This window comes from Antechinus flavipes, chromosome 1 (genome assembly GCF_016432865.1).
Source record: "Antechinus flavipes isolate AdamAnt ecotype Samford, QLD, Australia chromosome 1, AdamAnt_v2, whole genome shotgun sequence".
NCBI classification, from domain to species: Eukaryota; Metazoa; Chordata; class Mammalia; order Dasyuromorphia; family Dasyuridae; genus Antechinus; species Antechinus flavipes.
The window spans coordinates 643,642,541-643,662,428 of NC_067398.1; the positions used below are offsets into that span (position 1 = coordinate 643,642,541).

General features: G+C 39.1%; 1 protein-coding gene across 1 annotated transcript in view; it reads right to left on the bottom strand.

Annotated features, from left to right (window-relative positions):
* Window positions 1-19,888, bottom strand: part of TSNARE1 (t-SNARE domain containing 1) — a 262,831-nt gene that overhangs the window by 101,195 nt on the left and 141,748 nt on the right. The window contains exons 6-7 of the mRNA XM_051971168.1: window positions 19,795-19,869; window positions 17,368-17,439 (exon numbers count right to left, since the gene is read on the bottom strand). Of these exons, the coding sequence (XP_051827128.1) occupies window positions 17,368-17,439; window positions 19,795-19,869 (147 nt within the window). The remainder of the gene's footprint in view (window positions 1-17,367; window positions 17,440-19,794; window positions 19,870-19,888) is intronic.

Here is a 19,888-nt window from a genome sequence, read left to right on the forward strand (position 1 = left end):
CTGTGAAAGTCAAAAAACTTTTCTCAGCATCACCTAGTTGAGAGGATCAAATAGGATAATATATGCAAAGCACTTGCCAAATCATAAAATATTTTATGTACATATGTATAGATACATGCATATACATACATGTATGTAGAGGATTTCATGTATGTATATATATGAATGCATTACATATACATAGTGACTAGTTGTTGATGATGAGTAAATCACTTAACCCTGTCTGCCTCAGTTTTCTCATCAAAAAATGAGCTGGAGAAGGAAATGGCAAAATTACTCCAATATCTTTGCCAAGAAAGTCCCACATGGGGTCATGAAGGACTAGAGATGACATGGAATAAACAGCAACATATACATATATACTAAAACATTCATACATATTCATGTATATGTACATATATCTATATGCACATTTGTGTAGTATGTGTGTGTGTGTATGCGTGTATACATATATACATATATATATATGGAGAGAAAGAGATTGAGGGGTAGGTAGGTAGGTAGGTAGGTATATGAATGAAATCAGGGAGGAATCTGTGACATTGTCAAAACAGTGCTAGAGCCTTGGGTTTTGATTCAGAAAATTCCCTACAGTGTAGAATACACTCAGTATCTATCCCTGTGTGACACTCATTGACCATGTAAGTAGAGGCCACTTGATGTCGATGGACCTCACTGTCCTCCTCCGTGGAGGACATAATGATAACTTGAATACCTACTTTACAGTTGTGCAAAAAGTGCTTTGTTAAGCCTGAAAACACTATGTAAATGGGAGTTGTTACTATGCTTTATACTTCCCCTGTTGTCTTCTTTGTCACCAATCCCCACTGTACTTTTTGTCTGCAAACTTGACACATGACGTGTTATGTGGATCATGCTCCCACGTGCATACAGAACTAGGCTGTGGGAAGGGATTCGTCTTCTCCAGGTATGATGAGCCAGGATTCAGGTTCTACCTTTGAAGCTCTTTGTGTTACTTTGGCTCAGGGCCTCCTTGGCTTTGGTTTCCTATTTTATAGAATGAAAGTGTTGGGTCAGACGGTCTCCAAGGTCCCTTCTTGCTTTAAACCTATGATCCCATGAATCATCTTTCCATCTCCCAGAGATAGCCAGGGAAAGAGAGCAAAGGCCAGGACTAAGTAGGGATCACACACAAAAATTTGAAGACGATCGTATAGGTGAGATGAGTGCGAAGGAGGAGGACCGATGACATCGCAGGTTTACGTTTTAACTTGCTTACGAATCAGATGTAAGGGAGGCAGAGCTGAACAATATCATCAGCTTCATTCTCTCGTCCGGAATCATCCAGAGGTAAGACCAAAGTCAGGACAACTGGCGATGACCCAGGATGCAGAGGATGACCTTGGCATCTTTCAGGTCTGACCAAGCTCTAAGCACTCCCTAGTGCCTGCTTTGGCTGCCTTCATTGCTCTTGGAACAAAATGTTTTCATCTGCCCCATTCTGCAGGGGGAAATCTTCACATGCATGGAGCAGACATCCCCCTAACTCACAGAAGGGTTTGAGTCTTGTCAGTTATCATCAACCTGATTTAGCCTATCTACCAAGAAGGTTTACTGCAGTGTGGCCATAGCTTTTTGGAGCCACAGATGACAGCTGAGTGCACTGTAAACATCAAAAGTGGATAAGCAGCCTTGAAAATTAGTTGGCTCTTTCTCAGTTCAATTTTTCTTATGCAGCAAAATAACTGTATGAATATGTATATATATATACACACATACATATTCAATTTAACATTTGTTTTAACATATTTAACACCTATTGGTCTACCTGCCATCTAGGGGAGGGGGTGGGGAGAAGGAGGGGAAAAGTTGGAACAGAAGGTTTTGCAAGGGTTAATGCTGAAAAATTCTCATCCATATATCTTGTAGATAAAAAGCTATAATAAAAAAATTAATTAATTAATTAAAGAAAGAAGGAAAGGGACATGTACAAAAATGTCTGTGGCAGCTCTCTTTGTAGTGGCTAGAAACTGGAAACTGGGTGGATATCCATCAGTGGGGAAATGACTGAATAAATTATGGTATATGAATGTTATGGGATATTATAGTTCTATAAAAAATGATCAGCAGGATGATTACAGAGAAGCCTGGAGAGACTTATATGAACTGATGCTCAGTGAAATGAGCAGAACCAGGAGATAATTATACATGGCAACAACAAGACTATATGATGATCAGTTCTGATGGACATGGCTCTCTTCAACATTGAAATGATTTAGTCAAGTTCCAATGATCTGGTGATGAGGAGAGTCATTTATACCCAGAGAGGACTGTGGGAACTAAGTATGGATCACAACATAACATTTTCATTCTTTTTGTTGTTGTTTGCTTACATTTTATTTCCTTTCTCATTTTTTCCCTTGTTAATCTGATTTTTCTTGTGCAGCATGATAATTATAGAAATATGTAAAGAAGAACTGCATATATTTAACATATATTGAATTACTTGCCACTTGGGGGTGCAAAAAAGGGGGGGAAATTTGGGACACAAGGTTTTGCAAGGGTCAGTGTTGAAAAATTATCCATGCATATGTTTTGCAAATAAAAAGTTTTAATAAAATAAAAAAAAATTAAAAGGAAAAAATAAAATTAGTTGGCTTTTTAGAAATGCTAGTCCTCTGTAAATACCCTATCAACAATTAAGTTCTATCAATAATAAGGTTACAAAGTTAGTGAAGGAAGAATGATGGTGCCTATCTACAAAAATGGAAAAGTTTTGGAGAGAGGTGAATTCAGTGGGAAAGTTAACAGCCTGTTTTGGATCAGTTTAATTTACCTATGAGACATCCAGTCTGTATATCCAACAGATAGCTGGTGATATAAAACTAGACAGCTCAAGAGAGAAACTAGGGCTAAATATGTAGAAAAGGGGAACACCTATATAGCCATGATAATTAAACATCTGAGATTAGATCTCTGATGAGATCACCAAGTGATATGGAAATATGAAAGCCCAAGCTGGAACCTTGGGAGATATTCACAGTTGCATGATATTGATAATGGATGATCCAGCAAAGGAGACTGAAAAACAGAAGTCAGAGAGGAGGAAAACCAAGAGAAAGCAGTGTCATGAAAACTCAGAGAGAAAAGAGTACCAAGGAGGACATTTGGTGGCTCAAAATGCTGTTGAAAAGTGTGAGAATTGAGAAAAGATCATCAGACCATTGACCACTGGTAACTTTAGGGAAAAACCTTTTCAGCCGAGTGATAAAGTCAGAAGTCAGGTAGCAAAGGGTTTGGAAGAGAGGGACAGGAGAGGAAATAGAGGGAATAAGTCCACAGGAGTTTTTCAAGACAGCCGAAAAGAGGAGAAGAAATAACATGTTGATAGCTAGAGGAAATGATAGGTTCTAGAGAGCAATTTTTAAGGACAGAGGGACTTGAAAGCCTTTGTAGGCTGATTATAAGAAGCCAGAAATCAAAGCGATATTGAAGATTAGAAATAGGTAGGAGATAATGCTGGGAGCAAAAGTCAGGATAAGACATAAAAAGATGAGGTTAATAAATGGAAAATGTAGAGGGTTTGGCCTTAGATTTGAAGGGCCAACAACTTTAATGGAGCCTGGAATAAAGCAGGAACTAGGGAAGGGGAAAGGAGTGTCAGGGAGCTGTGAAATGTAGAAAAAGGAGAAGAGAAATTCATGCTAAATGGTCTCAAGGCAGAAGTGAGGAGGGAGCATTTTCCAGACATGGGAAATAATCTGTGCAAAGACACAGAGATGGGAGAGAGAAGGACATGTGTGAGGAATGCCAAGAAGGTCCATCTGGACTCAGGAGCCCAGGCGCTTTCCATGGTACTACTCCCTCACAATCCTGGGCCCTGAGCAGGGCTGGTGAGGATTCTATCTCCACAAGATGAAGAATCAAAAGATTCTAATTTTTTTGGAAGGATAATAATAGCTGACATTTATGCAGAGATTTAAGTTTACAAAGTGCTTTACATATATTATCAACTCCCATGGGTTCAATTATCATATTTCTCTGCAGATTATTCCTAAACCTATATATTCAGTCCTGATTTTTTCTCTGTACTCCAGAATAGTACAAGTAATTGCCTAGTACTGGGGAGCTCTCTCTGGATATCCCATAGGTATCCTGCACTCAACATGACCAAAATGGAGATCACTATGTTTCTCCCTAAACCGACCTCTTCCTAATTTCCTCATTTTCATGGCTGACACTGTCATCCTTTTCAAGTCACTCAGATTTGCAACCTCACACTCATCTGCGTCCCTCACATTCATTCATCTCACTACTCATTCAACCACAGCCCCAGTTCAGCCCTTTACTCCCACCTGGACAACAAGAGTCTCCTTTTCTTCCAGGTTTTCCCCTATCCAATGGCTTCTCTGCGTAGCTGCCAGCTATATGTTACTTAAAACACTAAGTTTATCATGGGTGAAATGAAATGAAAGAAAAGTGCTCTACCATTGGAAACCAAGGACCTAGGGCTGCATCCCTCCACCTTTTGGTGCCTCATCTATAAAACAAAGGTTTGGCTCCTCATCTATAAAACAAATGGACTAGATGGCCATCTCTGAGTCTCTTTCATTTCTAGATTTTTGTTAGTAAGATCCTATGTCACTGCACTATTCAAAAATCTTTAATGGTTTTCTATTGTCTCCAGATCTTAGGCTGATATTTACAGTCTTCTCCAAAAGGGTTTTTCTTGGACTTTCTGGTCATTTCAATTACTCTTCTTCATGCACTCTCCCTTCGGGCCCACTACAAGTCCTCCTTTGTACATGACATTCTATCTTCTCCCTCCTCATGTTCTCCCTCCTCATCACTATCTCAAAGACTCTTTGCTGGTGTTGACTGTTGCTCAGTCATTTCAGACTTTTTGTGACTTCATTGTGGGACATGGAAGAGGGGATACTTGGCAAAGATTACTAGAGTGGTATGCCATTTCCTCCTCTGGCTTATTTTACACATAAAGAATTAAGGCAAATAGTGTGAAGTGATTTACTTGCCCAGGGTCACCCAGTTAATAAATGTGGGGAGTAGGATTTGAACTCAGGAAAATGATCCCAAGTCACCACTTTGCCACCACTTTCCTTTAGCAGCTCCTTGCCATCTTTCAGAACAGAACTCAAGTAACACCTCCTATATGAGGTCCCTCCTGATCCCTCACCCCCCCTTATCGGCACTCTCTCACTCTTCAAACTATTTATAACGTACTAGCTCTTGTACATGATGAAAACCATCAGAGAAGTTAAACGCCCCCAGAGCAAGCACTGTTTAATTTGGGCCTTTGTATCCAAAGGGCATAGCATATAGTAGTAGCAGCAGCTTAATAAACGTTTGTTGAATTAAATAGAATCATCTCATTTGATCCCTAAAATAAGGAGAATCAAAGTCACTGGGCAGACATTTCAGGCTGTCTCACTCTACTACTGCTGCAAAGCTGTTTCTCTGGGAAGAAGAGAGAGGCTAAGAGAGCCAAGTGAGACCTTCTCATGGCACGGCAGTATAGGGGGTGGAGTGCCAGTAGTTCTAATTCTATTCCTATATATCTAGATTTCCCTGTGTTGGACGGGACCCTGCACAATCGTACAGTGATGGACCTGATGTTTAGGGTACAGAGGACACTGCATGTTTTGGAGGATAATGAATCAGCACCACAAGATCAGCAACAGATGTATCCTTGAAAATATCTTTGGTGCTATTTCTTCTTCTCTTGACCAAGTCCATGTTAGACTACACCCACCTCTTGCAAGAAGACTTCTACATCAACCACAATACTCCTTGACTTTGATTGAACTCTGAGGACAAAATACTATACTGGGATATAAGTTCTTATTCCCCCTAAACTGTTCTTCCTTCATGATATCTGGCAGTAACATCGCCATTCACACAGCCATTCACTGTTGAACTCTTAGTCATCAGGATTATCCAATTAAATTAAATTTAATAATCATCAAATACCATGGGCCAGGGTTGGTACCACGCACTGGACATGCAAAAACAAACATAAAAACAACTTTTGATCACAAAAACCTTACAAAGGGATAGAAAACAACATTACACAAATGAGTACATACAAAACAGAGAGAACAAACAGAAATTGGTTGGAGAGAAGCAACTAGCATTGAGAAAAGCTTAATTAATGTAGACATTGGTATTTGAGCTAAGCCTTGGATGAAACAAGAGATTCCAAGAGTAGAAGAAGAGGCGGGAGAAAATTCTAGGTATGGGAATAGCCTAAGCAAAGTTAAGGAAATGTAACAAACATGTGGCTATAACATACAATATTATATGTATAAACCATGATCTAGAGTTTCTCAAAAAATTCAGGTTCACACAGAATATACCTGAGCCTGGGAACCAAGCCCAATCTCTCTTTAATGTATTAGCCCTAAAACAAGCTACTGCTCCGGGAAAATCTCCTGAAATATTCGGGCTGTAATTCATTTCTTGATTTCTTCAAAAATGAGTAAAGGGGACTTAGCTCCCATTCAAGCATTTAAATCTGCAAATGCAGGCTGAGTATAGGACAGCTTTCATTTTCTTCCTCTTCCTCCTCTTCCTTCTCTTTCATACACACACACACACACACACACACACACTACAGAAAACAAAAGACTCACAAGAGCCCACAAAAAGATACAGATCAACACATAAGGCACTCAAATGGCTCATCAGTTATATTAGAAGGGAATTAAATTTGGAGTTGCTGTCAAGGCATTCTTTGACAATCTGGTGACAACCTCTTTCCTACACAATTTCTCTATGAATTCTCTCTGAGGATAAACATACTTAGGGAATTGCTAAAATAGCAATCCTTATCCCATAAGCCTGCTTTCTCCCCTACTTCTAAGTCCTCCCTAATTCCACCTCTAGAAGTTCTCATAACTATACTCCGCCATGCTATTCCTACAGACACTATGTTACACAGAATATTAGTGCTGCCCATCCAGAGATTCTCCTGCTTCTACCCTCCTTCCTCCAATTCAGCCTTCACAGAGCTTGTAAACTAATCTCTTTTCTGCATAGATCTGCATAGATCTTCATGTCACTTCTCTACTTAAGAATCTCCACTGGTTCCTTACTGCCTAAGGGATACATGAGCCCCTTTGACTGACATCCATGACTCTCCACACTAGTTCCATCCTCTCCCTTCTGTCTTATTTCAACTTGCTCCCATCCTCAAAACTCATGCTCTAGGCAAACTACACTAATGATTCTCTGTGCCCCAATTAACCCTTGAACTTGCCTAGATCTATATACTTTTGATCATATTGCTGCTTACGCTCAAAATGCTTCTCTTCTCTACTTTCACACTGAATTCCTTCCCTTCCTAGAGTTAAAGCCCAATTCAGATATTACTTGCTGCAAGATATCAAAAGAAAGGAGACTAAGTTCTGTGTAAAGGACAATGATTCTGAACAAGGACCAACTGAACAAGGAACAACCAATTGTTAGTAATTACCTATATTGGGCAAGTCACTTTAATTCTCAGGGCCAAAGTTTCTTCCTCTGTAAAATGAGAGGATTGGATTAGATGATCTATAAGGCCCTTGACATCTCTAAATTTGCATTTTTTTCTCTAAAGGCTCCAATCACTAATGCCTTTCCCCAATTAGCAACTGGTATTTTATTTCCAAGATTTTAAAATTCAGTGACTCTAAGATTCTGAAACTCTAACATCCTCTTGCTGTTTCAAAGATTTTAGGATTGTCACATTTATTCCGAGTGCTCTAAAATTTTGTGATTATGATCATAAGATCCAGTGACTGTATGAAGCTGATTCTAATAATTTACTATATAATTTGAAATAATATAACATTGATTCCAAGATTTTGAACTCATTCTGTGGCTGGAATCTAACACTGACATGAAGATTCTGAGATTTGAACAGACTTAGATTTAATGATTCTGAGAATCTACAAATAAATGTTGCTTTTGCCTGCTTACCCAGCTTAGCTGGCTTTAAATTTTCGAGGATGTAACTGGGGGGAAATTTCAAAATCAAAAGTCAAGGACTGTCCCCTGCCTAGGATTATCCCCACATCTAATTGTGCCTGACCATCCCTGCCGCCCATTAATCTCTATTTCCTTTTGATTTGGGAAATGCTGCTGCTGGAGATGATTATTGTTTTCCATAAAGATGTTTTCAAGGAGGAAAAGAAAGATGTTGAGAAGCTTCATGCATAATGTTAACCATCATTCTCCATCTCCTGCACCTCCCCTGGGCATAAAAAGGCCCTTATCTGTGCTCTGAAGCTGGATTTCACACATATTTACCATGTTGCTCTCCCAATGGATATCATTATTTCAAAACGGGAAAGTCACCATTCATCCTGTTGTGAAGGGAAAAGCTGAGGCAGCGCCTCATCTCCAGACCTATTCTCAGGGCACACGGGGCACTTCAATACCATGACCACCATTTTCTGGGGCTCCCCACAACTTGCTAGGTAACTTTAGGCCAGCCTCAATCTCTCTGGGTTTCAAGTACATGGGGTCATAGAATGATTGAAATGTATATAACAAAGCTTCTTCTCAAATCATGAGTTTGAAAGGGGAAAACAAAAAGCATTTATATAGTGCCTACTGTATGCTAAGCCTTGTGCTAAGTGCTTTTTACAAATATTATCTCACTTGATCCTCACAATATCTCTGAAAGGTAAGTGCTATTATTATTTCCATTCACAGATGAGGAAACTAAGGCAGCCAGAGGTTAAGTGGCTTGCTCAGGGTCACACAACTAGTATGTGTCTGAGGCCAGATTTGAACTCAGATTTTCTTGACTCTAGTTCTAGTACTCTATCTTCTAGTGCATTACTATACCTAGTCTCCTGGACTAAATGGTCCTTTAGATTCCCCAAAGCTCTAAAAAATTACAATATAATATAACAAACATTCTTTAAATGTCTACTATATATGCTCAATGTTGTATTCAATGACTATTACAAGGCTAGGATTCTACCTCCATTCCAATTAATGTAATCAGAGTCAGCCTGAATATCTCCATTGAAATCAATCCATCAATACTAAGTTTAAACTAAATATGCTTAAGTCCTTAATTAATTTGAGAGAATTATAGGGTTTGGGCTATTGGATAAAAGGCCACTGACTTTTTATAGGAAACATTGTAATTGGCTGAGAAGATCTAATCAAATCTCTTAAGTCAGCCATAAAAAATTGAGAATCAGTCTAATAATGGACAACTTTTAGTTTGGAGATTTCCAGTTCATGCACCTGGGATGTATTTGTGGGAGAGTATACCAAATGCTTCTGGGGAGAATGTTTCTGTTGTTACATCCTTGCTATATAATCTTAATAAATAACTTTGCTAAAAAAAAAAAAAAAGGTGAGGGGAAAAAGAACAATCATTTATGTAGGGCCTACTATGTGCCAAGTATTGTTTTAAGTGCATTTAACAAAAATTTCATTGACAAAGTGAAAAATCTGAAATCTGAAAAAGCTAGTTAAGTCATGGCTATTGTAACTGGGAGACACAAAGGTGGAGATTTGTGAATAATACTTAGAAACGCATCCCCCTAGGACTATCCCAAGAATACTAGGAATGAGTAGTCAACTGTCTTCTGGGAACCATCTTCACTATACCCTACATAGAAGTGGAAACTGGGGAGTTAGCTCTGGAGGAGGTACTATACATTGAGCCTTCATTGTGAGAATCTCATCAGCCTATGAATCAATCAGAAGTTTTAAATAGCTAAACCAATCTCCTCCTAAAGCTTCTTTCAATCAACTCTGCATGTTAAAGGTGAAATGTGCCATGTCAAGTCCTTTGGGAAGTCCTTCACATGGCACTTGTGGACAATAGTCTATAGTTAGTGTTCGTCTTGTCCTTTAGGGTCTCCTCACAACACTGAGAGGAAACTAGTATAACTATGATTATCCCCATTTTATAGCTGGGGACACTGAAGAGATGATAAGCATAATTGCTCCAGAGTCATACCATGAACCCAGCCCTGGAGCTGAAATCTGAACCCAGTTCTTCTGCCTTCCTCCACAGGGCCTCCTTTTCCATATCCTCTCTGGTTGTGTTCTCCTAGACATGGATTGGAATGTTCCTTCTCACCCAAGCATAAGAAGAAAATGGGCAGAGAGATTTATGAAAAATAAATTAATAAATGAATGAATGAGAATAAAGAGTTTATAGGAAAGGGAAAGAAAAAATCGTTGACAAGCTTTACTATTTCAAGGCAATAATTATCATCCTCGTCTTTCCTAGAGTGGGTGGGAGGAAGTGAGCAGCCCATGAATACGGGGTGGGGAGAAAGGGGGAGGCAGGCTGGACCCAAGCCAATAGCCAACCCCTCCCCCATCCCCTGCCACAGCTTTTGAAAGTAGGGGACTGATCTTATAGAGCCCAGAATTATTCTCTCAAAGATTTGTGGGGGGAGGCAAAGGGAGAGAATGCTTACCTGATTAAATAATAATACATTCCCATTAAGCATTTAGTAGAATTTAGAATTGAAAGGGACCTTAGAAGTCATCTAGTCCTCAGAGAAGGGAAGATTTATCCAAAAATCATGTCAAGAATAAATGTTAGAGCCAGAGTCCATATCCAAGTCTCTATTCTAAATGTAGGGCCTTTTTTACTCATCTATCAATCAATCAATCAATAAACATGAATTCAATGCATTCCTTGTCCTGGGAATTATGCTAGGTGCTATGATCACAAAGACAAAGAAGAAATCATTCTTATTAATAAGGCATTGACCAGTTTACAAAGTTTTCCTCACAACTGTATGTGTAGAAATATGATTACTTTTATTTTGCATATAACGAGGCTAACAGGTCCTACCAATTGTCATACAGCTAGTTTGCAAAAGTCAATTCTGGGAAAAATTTTCATTCTTCCAGCCTACTCAGGTTCAGACCCACCCAGTCTAGGGCCCTTTATGTAAAGTAAAGGATTGTTTGGTAATATGAGGCAATAATGCCCTGGAAAGCCCTTTCTGCCTCTCCAGATACCACTTCCTCCAGGAAGCTCCTTCCCTGTTTCACTAGAGCAACCTCATCATTCACAGACCTTCTGAGGCACTTATAGAATTAACTAAATCCTACTATTTACATTTCCATAGCATTAAAGTTTATAAGAAACTTTTACAGGAGATCTGAGTGAGAAAAAAAAGGCAGGCAATGTAATCCCATTTTACAGAGGAAGAGAGTGCAATACCAAAAAAAAAAAAAAAAAAAAAAAGGGTAACTTGTCCATTGGGTTCACATGTCCATTAAATGTCAGAGCTCAGATTGAGCCCATGTCCCTCCTGACTCCAAACTATTAAGCTTCAGTTCATGAGAATTCCAGAATTGCTGAATCTAAGAGATGAGAAGCACTCTAGCAGCCATCTTGCGTGACTTATACACAAAAGGAAAATTCTCAGTGTTATGTGTCCCATATCAGATGGCTGATCATTCAGCCTTGATTGAAAATCTCCAAGGAGGGTGGGCCCACCTCCCTTTAAGAATTCTGTTCCATTTTTGGACAAAAGTAATCAGTCATAAGATAACAGAATCTCAAGTGGAAGATATCTTAGAGCTATTTACTGAGGTCCTTAACCTGGGGTCTGTGAACTAGATAGATAGATATACATACATATCTACAAACAGAGATAAAGATGATAATATAATGATAATATATGTATGTGTATACACACACATACACACGTGTATACAAACATGTATTGACAACTGTATTTCAATATTAGTTTTTTTTCTTTTTAATCCATTGGATTTTACTTTTTGCATTTACTTAAGAAGGGGTCCATAGGCTTCCCCAGAACTCTCAAAGTCAGGACACAAGAAGCTTAAGAATTGTTAACAAAGCCAACTTCCCACAACATGGATGAACACCCTGGACAGCATCCCTCCCAGGGGGTCATTCAACCATCTTTTGAACAACTCCAGGAATGGAGAACCTCCTGCCTCCTGAGTGTTCTCTGTTTGCTTCTCTGTGCTAACCTGGAAGAGTGCCAATGGTTAGGCACTAATGCTTAAATTCGATTCTCTGGGGATTTCTGGCCTAACTTCTAGTTTTATTACCCTTACAGATCTCAGGGAACAAGTCTGTTTGCTCCACCCCATCAGATCACTTCAGAAACTTAAGCAGTTGATGAGAGATTGCTGAGAGGTGGCCAGAACCTTGGAGAGCACAAGAAGACTGACCCTGAGACTATGAGTCATGGAAGAGGTAGTAGTAGATATTTTAGGGGGGCAACAGGTATGGCAAGGAGAAGTCCATGGGGGCCAAGCAGAAGAGATGCAGCTAATCATGTGGAACAAGATTACTGAAACTGTACCAAAAGTCTGGACAGTTTTAACAGCCTGTCCTAGACACAGCACATTATTCTTCCTTCTGTGCACTTCACATTTCAGCCAAAGGGGATTATAAGCCTTCCTCTGCCTTTTTTTCTTTTTTTCTCTCATAACAAAATATCCACACAAGCCATTACCTATCTGTAGGACATACCACTTCCTTCCTTGGCCTATTGAAATCCTTTTCCTTTGAGACTCAGTTTAGATGTCACTTCCTCCAAGATCTCGTCCCTGATTCTCCCTGAATCAAGATGCTGAAAATGATCTTTTCTGAGGGCACCTTTGCCAGGTCTCTTTTGCATCTAACACATGCTATTATATTCTTGTATAATCCTCATCTGTATGATTTTTGTTGCTCTTTAGACAGCAGGCTTCATGAAGGTAGGGAGTGGTATGGCAAAGAGGAAAGCAATGAACACAGATGACAATACGAAACTTGAATTTTAATTTCATCACTTTTGTGATCTTTAAGACTCAGAGCCTCAGTTGTTTCCTCATTTGTAAGATGGGAATAATAATATCAGCTTCACTTATCTCACAGAATAATCATTGAGAAAACTTAACTTCCCACTGATGTGTGAACTATTAAAATTTACACTTTGAATTGCCCAGACGTAGTGATGGGCATATGGTTCTCCTTTGCATATAAACAATAAATGCCTGCTGAATTAATGAATGGATCATAAATTGATTCCCCCAAATGTTAGTGTCTTTCTTATTTTAAAATAACCTTGTATTGACTTTACATAAATCTTGTACTCACTTACTTATGTATATATTGCTTTCAGACCCTAACAGAACAAATATTTTCATATCATTTCATTGATCTGAGAACAACCTTCCCTGATGCAGACTGCAGATCCCCTTGTAATTTAGACTACCTGGATAGTTATTATAGCCAACCTTGAAATGTTAAGTGGCCAGAGCTTGTATCCTACTAGCTTGACAAGTTTCTCAGAGGAAATGACCATGTCATTTTTCATCTTTGTGATTCAAGAGCTGAACTGCATGTAGCAGGGGTCTTCTGGATTGTTGAACACTCTGTGAACCATGCTGGGCAGTGGGTTTGGGGTTAATGAGATTATCAAAGTAAGCACCAAGGAACCCCTGTGTCTGCTTCCCCTAACCCTCTGGACAGACAACAGCCACAGTATAATGACAGGGACTAGAAGGCAGAAGAGAGACCCAAAGAAAGAGAAAAAAAAATTATAGAGCAGTGCTGATGGTGACAAGAGCAGAAATAGAAATAGAGGGAAAGCTCAGGAGCAAAAGAGGCTTTGGGAAAGAAACACATCTTTCTAGAAAGGGACCAGATGTGACCTTGGCCCAGAGGTCTCCATCTCTCTGAAGAGAGATGGCTGTTGGCCAGCCGGACAAATCCTCAGGCATTCTCTCCCAGAGGGCCCATAATATCTGCATGGAAGACTGGGGTTCCAGGTGCGCTTGCAGTGATCCCCTCGGACTCCAGCATCAAATAGAGAGAAATGATACTCCTCTATCTGTGGTCCCTTACTACTTGCAAAGTGGCCTACAGCATAACATCTCTTCAAGGTAGATAATGAAGGCACTGTGGTTGATATTTCACAAAAGGAAGCAGAGGTTCTTATAAGAAAAACGTGAGCTGGCTGGAGTCACATAGCTGGCTAAGGTTTAAATTCAAGTGTTCAGCATTCTTTCCACTAATAACAATACCCACTCCCACGTCAATGAACCCTTTAAGATCTACAGAATGTTTTTCCTCACCAAAGGTATTCTTGTTGCTTCTTATAAGAAGAATTTATATTTATATAGTGCTTTGAGGTTCCCAATGCAAGTCCCTGGCAGGCATGTCTTTGGATCCTCACCCTAAGCCTGTGGGGCAGGAAGTATAATGATTATACTCATCTAAAAGAAGAAATGAGCTAAGCCCAGATTTTGACTCTCCAGAACTACAGAGCTAATAAGCACTGGCTGGAACTAGGAATTGACCAAAGTCACTTCCCATCGATTTCCAAGTGTTCTTCTAGAGCTTTCTAGCCTTTCCCCCTCCTCCTGAAATATTCCATCCCATCCTACCCTCACAGAGTCAGTGGAGATCACACTTATCTGCCCTGGTATGGAAAGAGGAACAGAGTGAGTAATTTGCTCTGCAAGCAATTTGAGAAAGAGCAGAGTGGATAGGGAGAGTTCCTGGCCTTCTGGAAATTGTGCAAAATGCACAAAATACGTCTGGCTAAGGGCAGGCATCCTTTGAATATTTAGAGATAATCCAAAACCCACTCTGGCTTCTGAATACATCCTAGCCAAGAAAATCAACTTTCTCAAACCAACTTAAAGGAGGGGCTACACAAAGCTAAACAAGTTGTTATCTCATGTGACTCCATTTTATCAAAGTGGAGGATCACAGTGTTTATAGTAGAAGTGATTATCTAGTTCAGCTCCCTCAATTTGCAGTTAGGGAAACTGAGCCACAAAGGGGCTAAAGAGATTTACTAAAGGTCATTTAAGTAGAAAGTGGAAGGATGAGGATTAAACTCAGGTGCTTTGGTTCCAAGAACTCTTTCCAATGAACCAAACTGTCAATAACAAAATACATTTATATATGCATTGCCTCATTGTTGCTGTGAGTTCAGATAAGATACGATAAGTGCCATATAAGTCCAAGGACTAGTTTATACTTCAACTTTTACAATAATAGGCATCAATACCAACAGTCTTGGAATTAGGATCACAAAAAATTTAGAATAAGAAGGGAACGTTAAGACCATCAAGTATTTTTTCCTTTTACCAAAAAGGAAACTGAGGCACAGAGAGCCAAATTACTTGCTCAGGCTCACACTGCTAGTTCTAAGGCAGGATTTGAACCCCCATCTTCTTGGCTCCAAATCCAAGGCCTTAGGCCCAATGCCAAGCTGCCACCTGGCACCTGGCTGAAATTATAGCACCAGTCCCTACTTGCAGTGTGACCCTGAGTAAATCACTTCTCAAGATTCTGTTTTCTCCTCTATAGAACTGGAACCACAACAGCTAGACTCCTTACCTCACCAAGTTGGTGGGGAAAAGTGTATTGTAAAGTTTAAATAAAGCACTGCAAAAGTATGAGCTTCCTATATTATGGTCATCATTCTTGACCAGCCACAATGAGGCTAATGCAGCCTCCTTCTACCCATGACAAATGATGATGATGAGACAAAGGGCAATTTTCCAGAGAGGGTACAAAGTGCCCTCATGCTTTTGTTGTTGTTGCTGAGTCAACTTTTTGTGATTCCCTTTGGGGTTTTCTTGGCAAAGATGCTGGAGAATTTTGCCATTTCCTTCTCCATCTCATTTTACAGATGAAGAAACTGAGGTAAACAGAGTTAAGCTACATGCACAATCACAGAGCAAATAAATGCCTGAGACCTGATTTGAACTGAGGAATAGGAGTCTTCCTCAACATTACAATGTTGTCCCTTGGGCAAAACACTTGAAAAGCTTCCTGGTTAGCCCCATTCTTTTTTCTCCAATACTCTTTAACATCACATAAGAGAAGAAAGATGGAAGACATCAGCCAACAGCCTAGACAGGAAAAGACAGTTTTTAATGTGTGAATCACCTTCCTGTTTTCATGTCTGTTCCCAAGGCTCAGGATATCTTTGCTCAAATAAGACCCTCTGTGTTAATGAACTCTGTTAGCTTAAAAACATTTACTCAGTTGGAATCCCAGGAGCAATACCCATGAATTAGAAATTTTTAGTAAAATTGTGCTCTCTTAATGTTCTACAGACTCACAAATTTAGAGCTAGAAGAGACATCAGTGGCCATCTAGTCCTAACCATATCATGCATTAAGGGCTTCGATCAAGGCGGAAGCATTTACTATGTAATAAAGACAGCTGCACCAAAAAAAGGTATCAATTGAAGCACAATTCATAAATGAGATAATTGAGCTTCTCCATTACAGACATTTGTGACCTGCAGGTAGATTCCATCTCCTTTTGCTATGAAAACATTCATTTATTATAACTAAACCTTGCTATTTAAAAGTAAATTAAATAGATTAATAAATTAATGAATGAATAAACTATGTTCTAGTGATTATCTAATAAAAAAAACCTGATGTTTGGTGATGATCTGAGCTAATGGTGCCTTGTAATTTTTGCTTACTACTGTGCCACCAAGGAATTTTTTTTATTGTTATATAAGGTAAACCTGGATTATTTGGCATCTTTTCCCTTCTCCTTTGGGACTGGACGATTTTGATATAAGCATCTCTTGATCAGTCAACCTAGTACACCACAGGGGGATCCTAATAAAGATATGTTCACAGTTTTGATTTCCACATGAGCCAGCTGACTTCCAAGATACCAGATTGAGTCCTAACCTTGGTTTGAAAAGAAATTGTTGTCTAGGTTGAGAGGCAGACAGATGGAAAAGTAGGGACCAACAGACAGACAGAAAGACATGGGCAGAGAGATAGATACAGTGTCAGATAGATAGACAAGACAGATGTCTAATTATGTACTAATTATGTGCTTGACAAGTATGTACAAATACAAATAAGATCATCCTTGCCTTCAAGCAGTTTATATTCCAAAATGGGAACTGAAAAGGATGGAGAAGAGAAGGGAAAGGGAAGTACAAGGGGAATCTTATGGGAAGATGGCCATAAGGATACAGAGGTCTGGTTTCATATAAGAAGGCTTTTTGTCCCAGGGGCAGAGTTCAAGCTTGAGGGTTTTGTGCCCAGTGAAAATATCTCTCAGATAGAGATGTCAGATAGGCTCTAGGTAGTTTATCTCTCTTTCCTTCCCTCCTCCACCCCAGGATACTGATGTTGGAGTATTTAGCCTCCTGAAGATCATGGGAGACCAATATCTTCTTACAGGACTGAAAGAAATATATGAGGAGTAAAGTCTTCTCAAAAAGGAGACTCTATAGATCCGAAAACTTATCTCCTTTCTCTCCTTCTCCTCCGCCATATTCCTCATGCTTCCCAGGAGAGGAGATGATTATATTACTGCCCTACAGCCCCAACTCCCCATCCCTGTGCTGTGTACAGCAGGGCAGGCTCCCTGACCATGTACATGAGACCCACCTGCCTTCTGCTCCTCTGTGCTCCAGCTGTGGCCACCAGGGGAAGGGAGGTCTTGGACTTCTCCGTTATTTTCTGGCAGACAAATTAATGAGAGGTGGTGAGAAAGGAAATGAGTAAATAGAGGGCTTCTGGGTAGGCCCACAGACATAATCATGCTCATTTGATTCCCTACCACCCAGCCTCCCTCAGGGAATGAAAATGGCCTAGGAGGAGAAACATGAGCTTTAGCCCTGAATCAATGATTAGACAGCTCTATGGCTTTGAGAGACAATCCTAGGGCGTAGAAACAACCAGACCAGAGGTTATCTGATTTTCAATACTTATTAGCTCTCTGACTGCACATAAATCCCTTCACCTCTGTGAGCCTTACTATCTTTACATGTAAAATGGGAATAATAATATTTACATTCTCTACCTCACATGGCTGTTGTGAGAAAAGTGTTTTGGAAAGTTTAAAGACTCACAGAAATGTGAACTGTTATTGTTCTTGTCATATTATTAAATCCTACCATGATGGAAGTTCAATTTTTTTTTTTTTTTAGTCTGTAAGATCTATAAAATTATTGTAAAACTTTCTTTTCTGTAAAAATTGAAACAGGTTTCCTTACAAAACTAATTCAATTTAGTACTACTCAACAAGCATTCACTGATTGCCTATGATATAGCATAAAAAAAATCCCACCTATGAGTCAGAGTCTGCCCCCAAGTCTAAGAGCAATCCTTCCCCATCTGGGCCTCAGTTTCCTACCTTTAAATGAGAGGCAGAAATGGACTAGATGACATGTAAGGTAGCTTTTAGCTTTGTCATTCTGTCTTTTAAGAGCTTTTCTAGTTCCAGCATGCTATGCCCTACACTCATTGACTTTCAAGAAAGTCCTGGGTCAGGCTCAAAAGGGATGATTTGTGTAGATCCACAATAACAATAGCAAAAAGCCAACCCCTGCCACAGAAGTAGTTTAAGATTTCCCTACTGGTATAATGGATATGATAATATTTGTATTATCTCTTCACAGAGTTACTCTAAAGAAAGCCCTTTTTAAACCTTAGAACACTATAAAAATGTGAGCTTGTGGTCTTAATATTAGTCTTCTGTGATTGTACAATGTTTGGAATGGAAGCATAATATGTATAGAGATGGACCTTAGTTTAGCAACCTTTGGGAAGATTAAGAAGCTTTGAAAAGCCAACAAAACTGTCAACAGATCTCTGAGATGACAAAACATAGACAAACCAAATTAAAACTGGAAGGTACTTTATAATGGAATATGTCGAATCTGAAAGGGAACTTAAACATAGAATGTAGGAACTGGAAAGAACCTCAGAACCTAAAACCTAGAATGTTAAAAGTAGAAAAGACTTTAAAGAATAGAAAGTGAGAGCTGGTACAGAATATTAATATTCAATACTTGTGCAAAGGGCTTTACAATAATTCATCATTTTCAAAAAAACAAACAAACAAACAAAAACCTGGGAGACTGAGATTGCAAGTAAAAGTATCATTAAGCCCATCTTACAAGTGAGGAAACTAAGTGATTTGTCCAAGGTCATTCAATGAATGACTCAGTCCAGTCTTTTGATAAAGTGCCTAAGGTCAGAGAACTAGGAAGTATTGAAGTTGAGATTTGAATTGAGGTCTTCTGATTCCAAATCCAGCACTATGACCACCTCAGTTCTAAAAGAAGTACTACCTAAATCCTTGGGATGGGATGAGGATTGGATAAGCTAAGAAAATGGGAATGAGCTCTAAACTGTTCAAAAAGGGGCTGTAGAGATGTGTCATTTTACAAAATAAATCACACTGGGTTCCTGGCTACCCACACCTTTTTAAATACAGATATTTTTTCCTCAGGGCAGCCCAGTAATTCTCTAAACTTCAGGGTTTTTTTTTTTAATCAGTAAAATCTGTAAAAAACCAAAAAAACAAAATAAAACAACAACAAAACAACAACCCCCCCCCCCACAAACACAAAAAAGCACTATCCACTCTATAGGGATACAATATATTATATATGTGTTTACTAGATATATATAGTAAAATACACATATGTTTGTATACAGTCAGGGAATTTTAAAAATTGTTTATGTATTATTGTTAAAAGGAATTGTTCCCCCTTTTAATGGGGTAAGAGATGGGAGAGAAAGTAAATTTATTAATTTAAAAAAGGAATTATTTTAAAACAAAAAAGACTGACTATAGTCAGTGGAATAGCGTTTGACTCTTGACTGATCCTTCCTACCTCTTTGACACAATACAAATCATTTAACTTAACATTAATTAATCATTTAACATTAATATATATAACATAATAATAATATATAAAATAAATGAGAAGCACTATATAATGGAAGGTACATTTGTCATTATTATTCCTTCTAAGGAACACTGTAGGGTAGTGGGTAGTGGGGCAAGTGTCACAGAGCCCTCACCTTCTGGACTGCTCCATAGCGTTGGAGGACATCCAACAGCTGATTCCTTAGTCGGTCTAGCTGAAGGCTTTCTTGCTGCAAGGAGAAAGGGAGA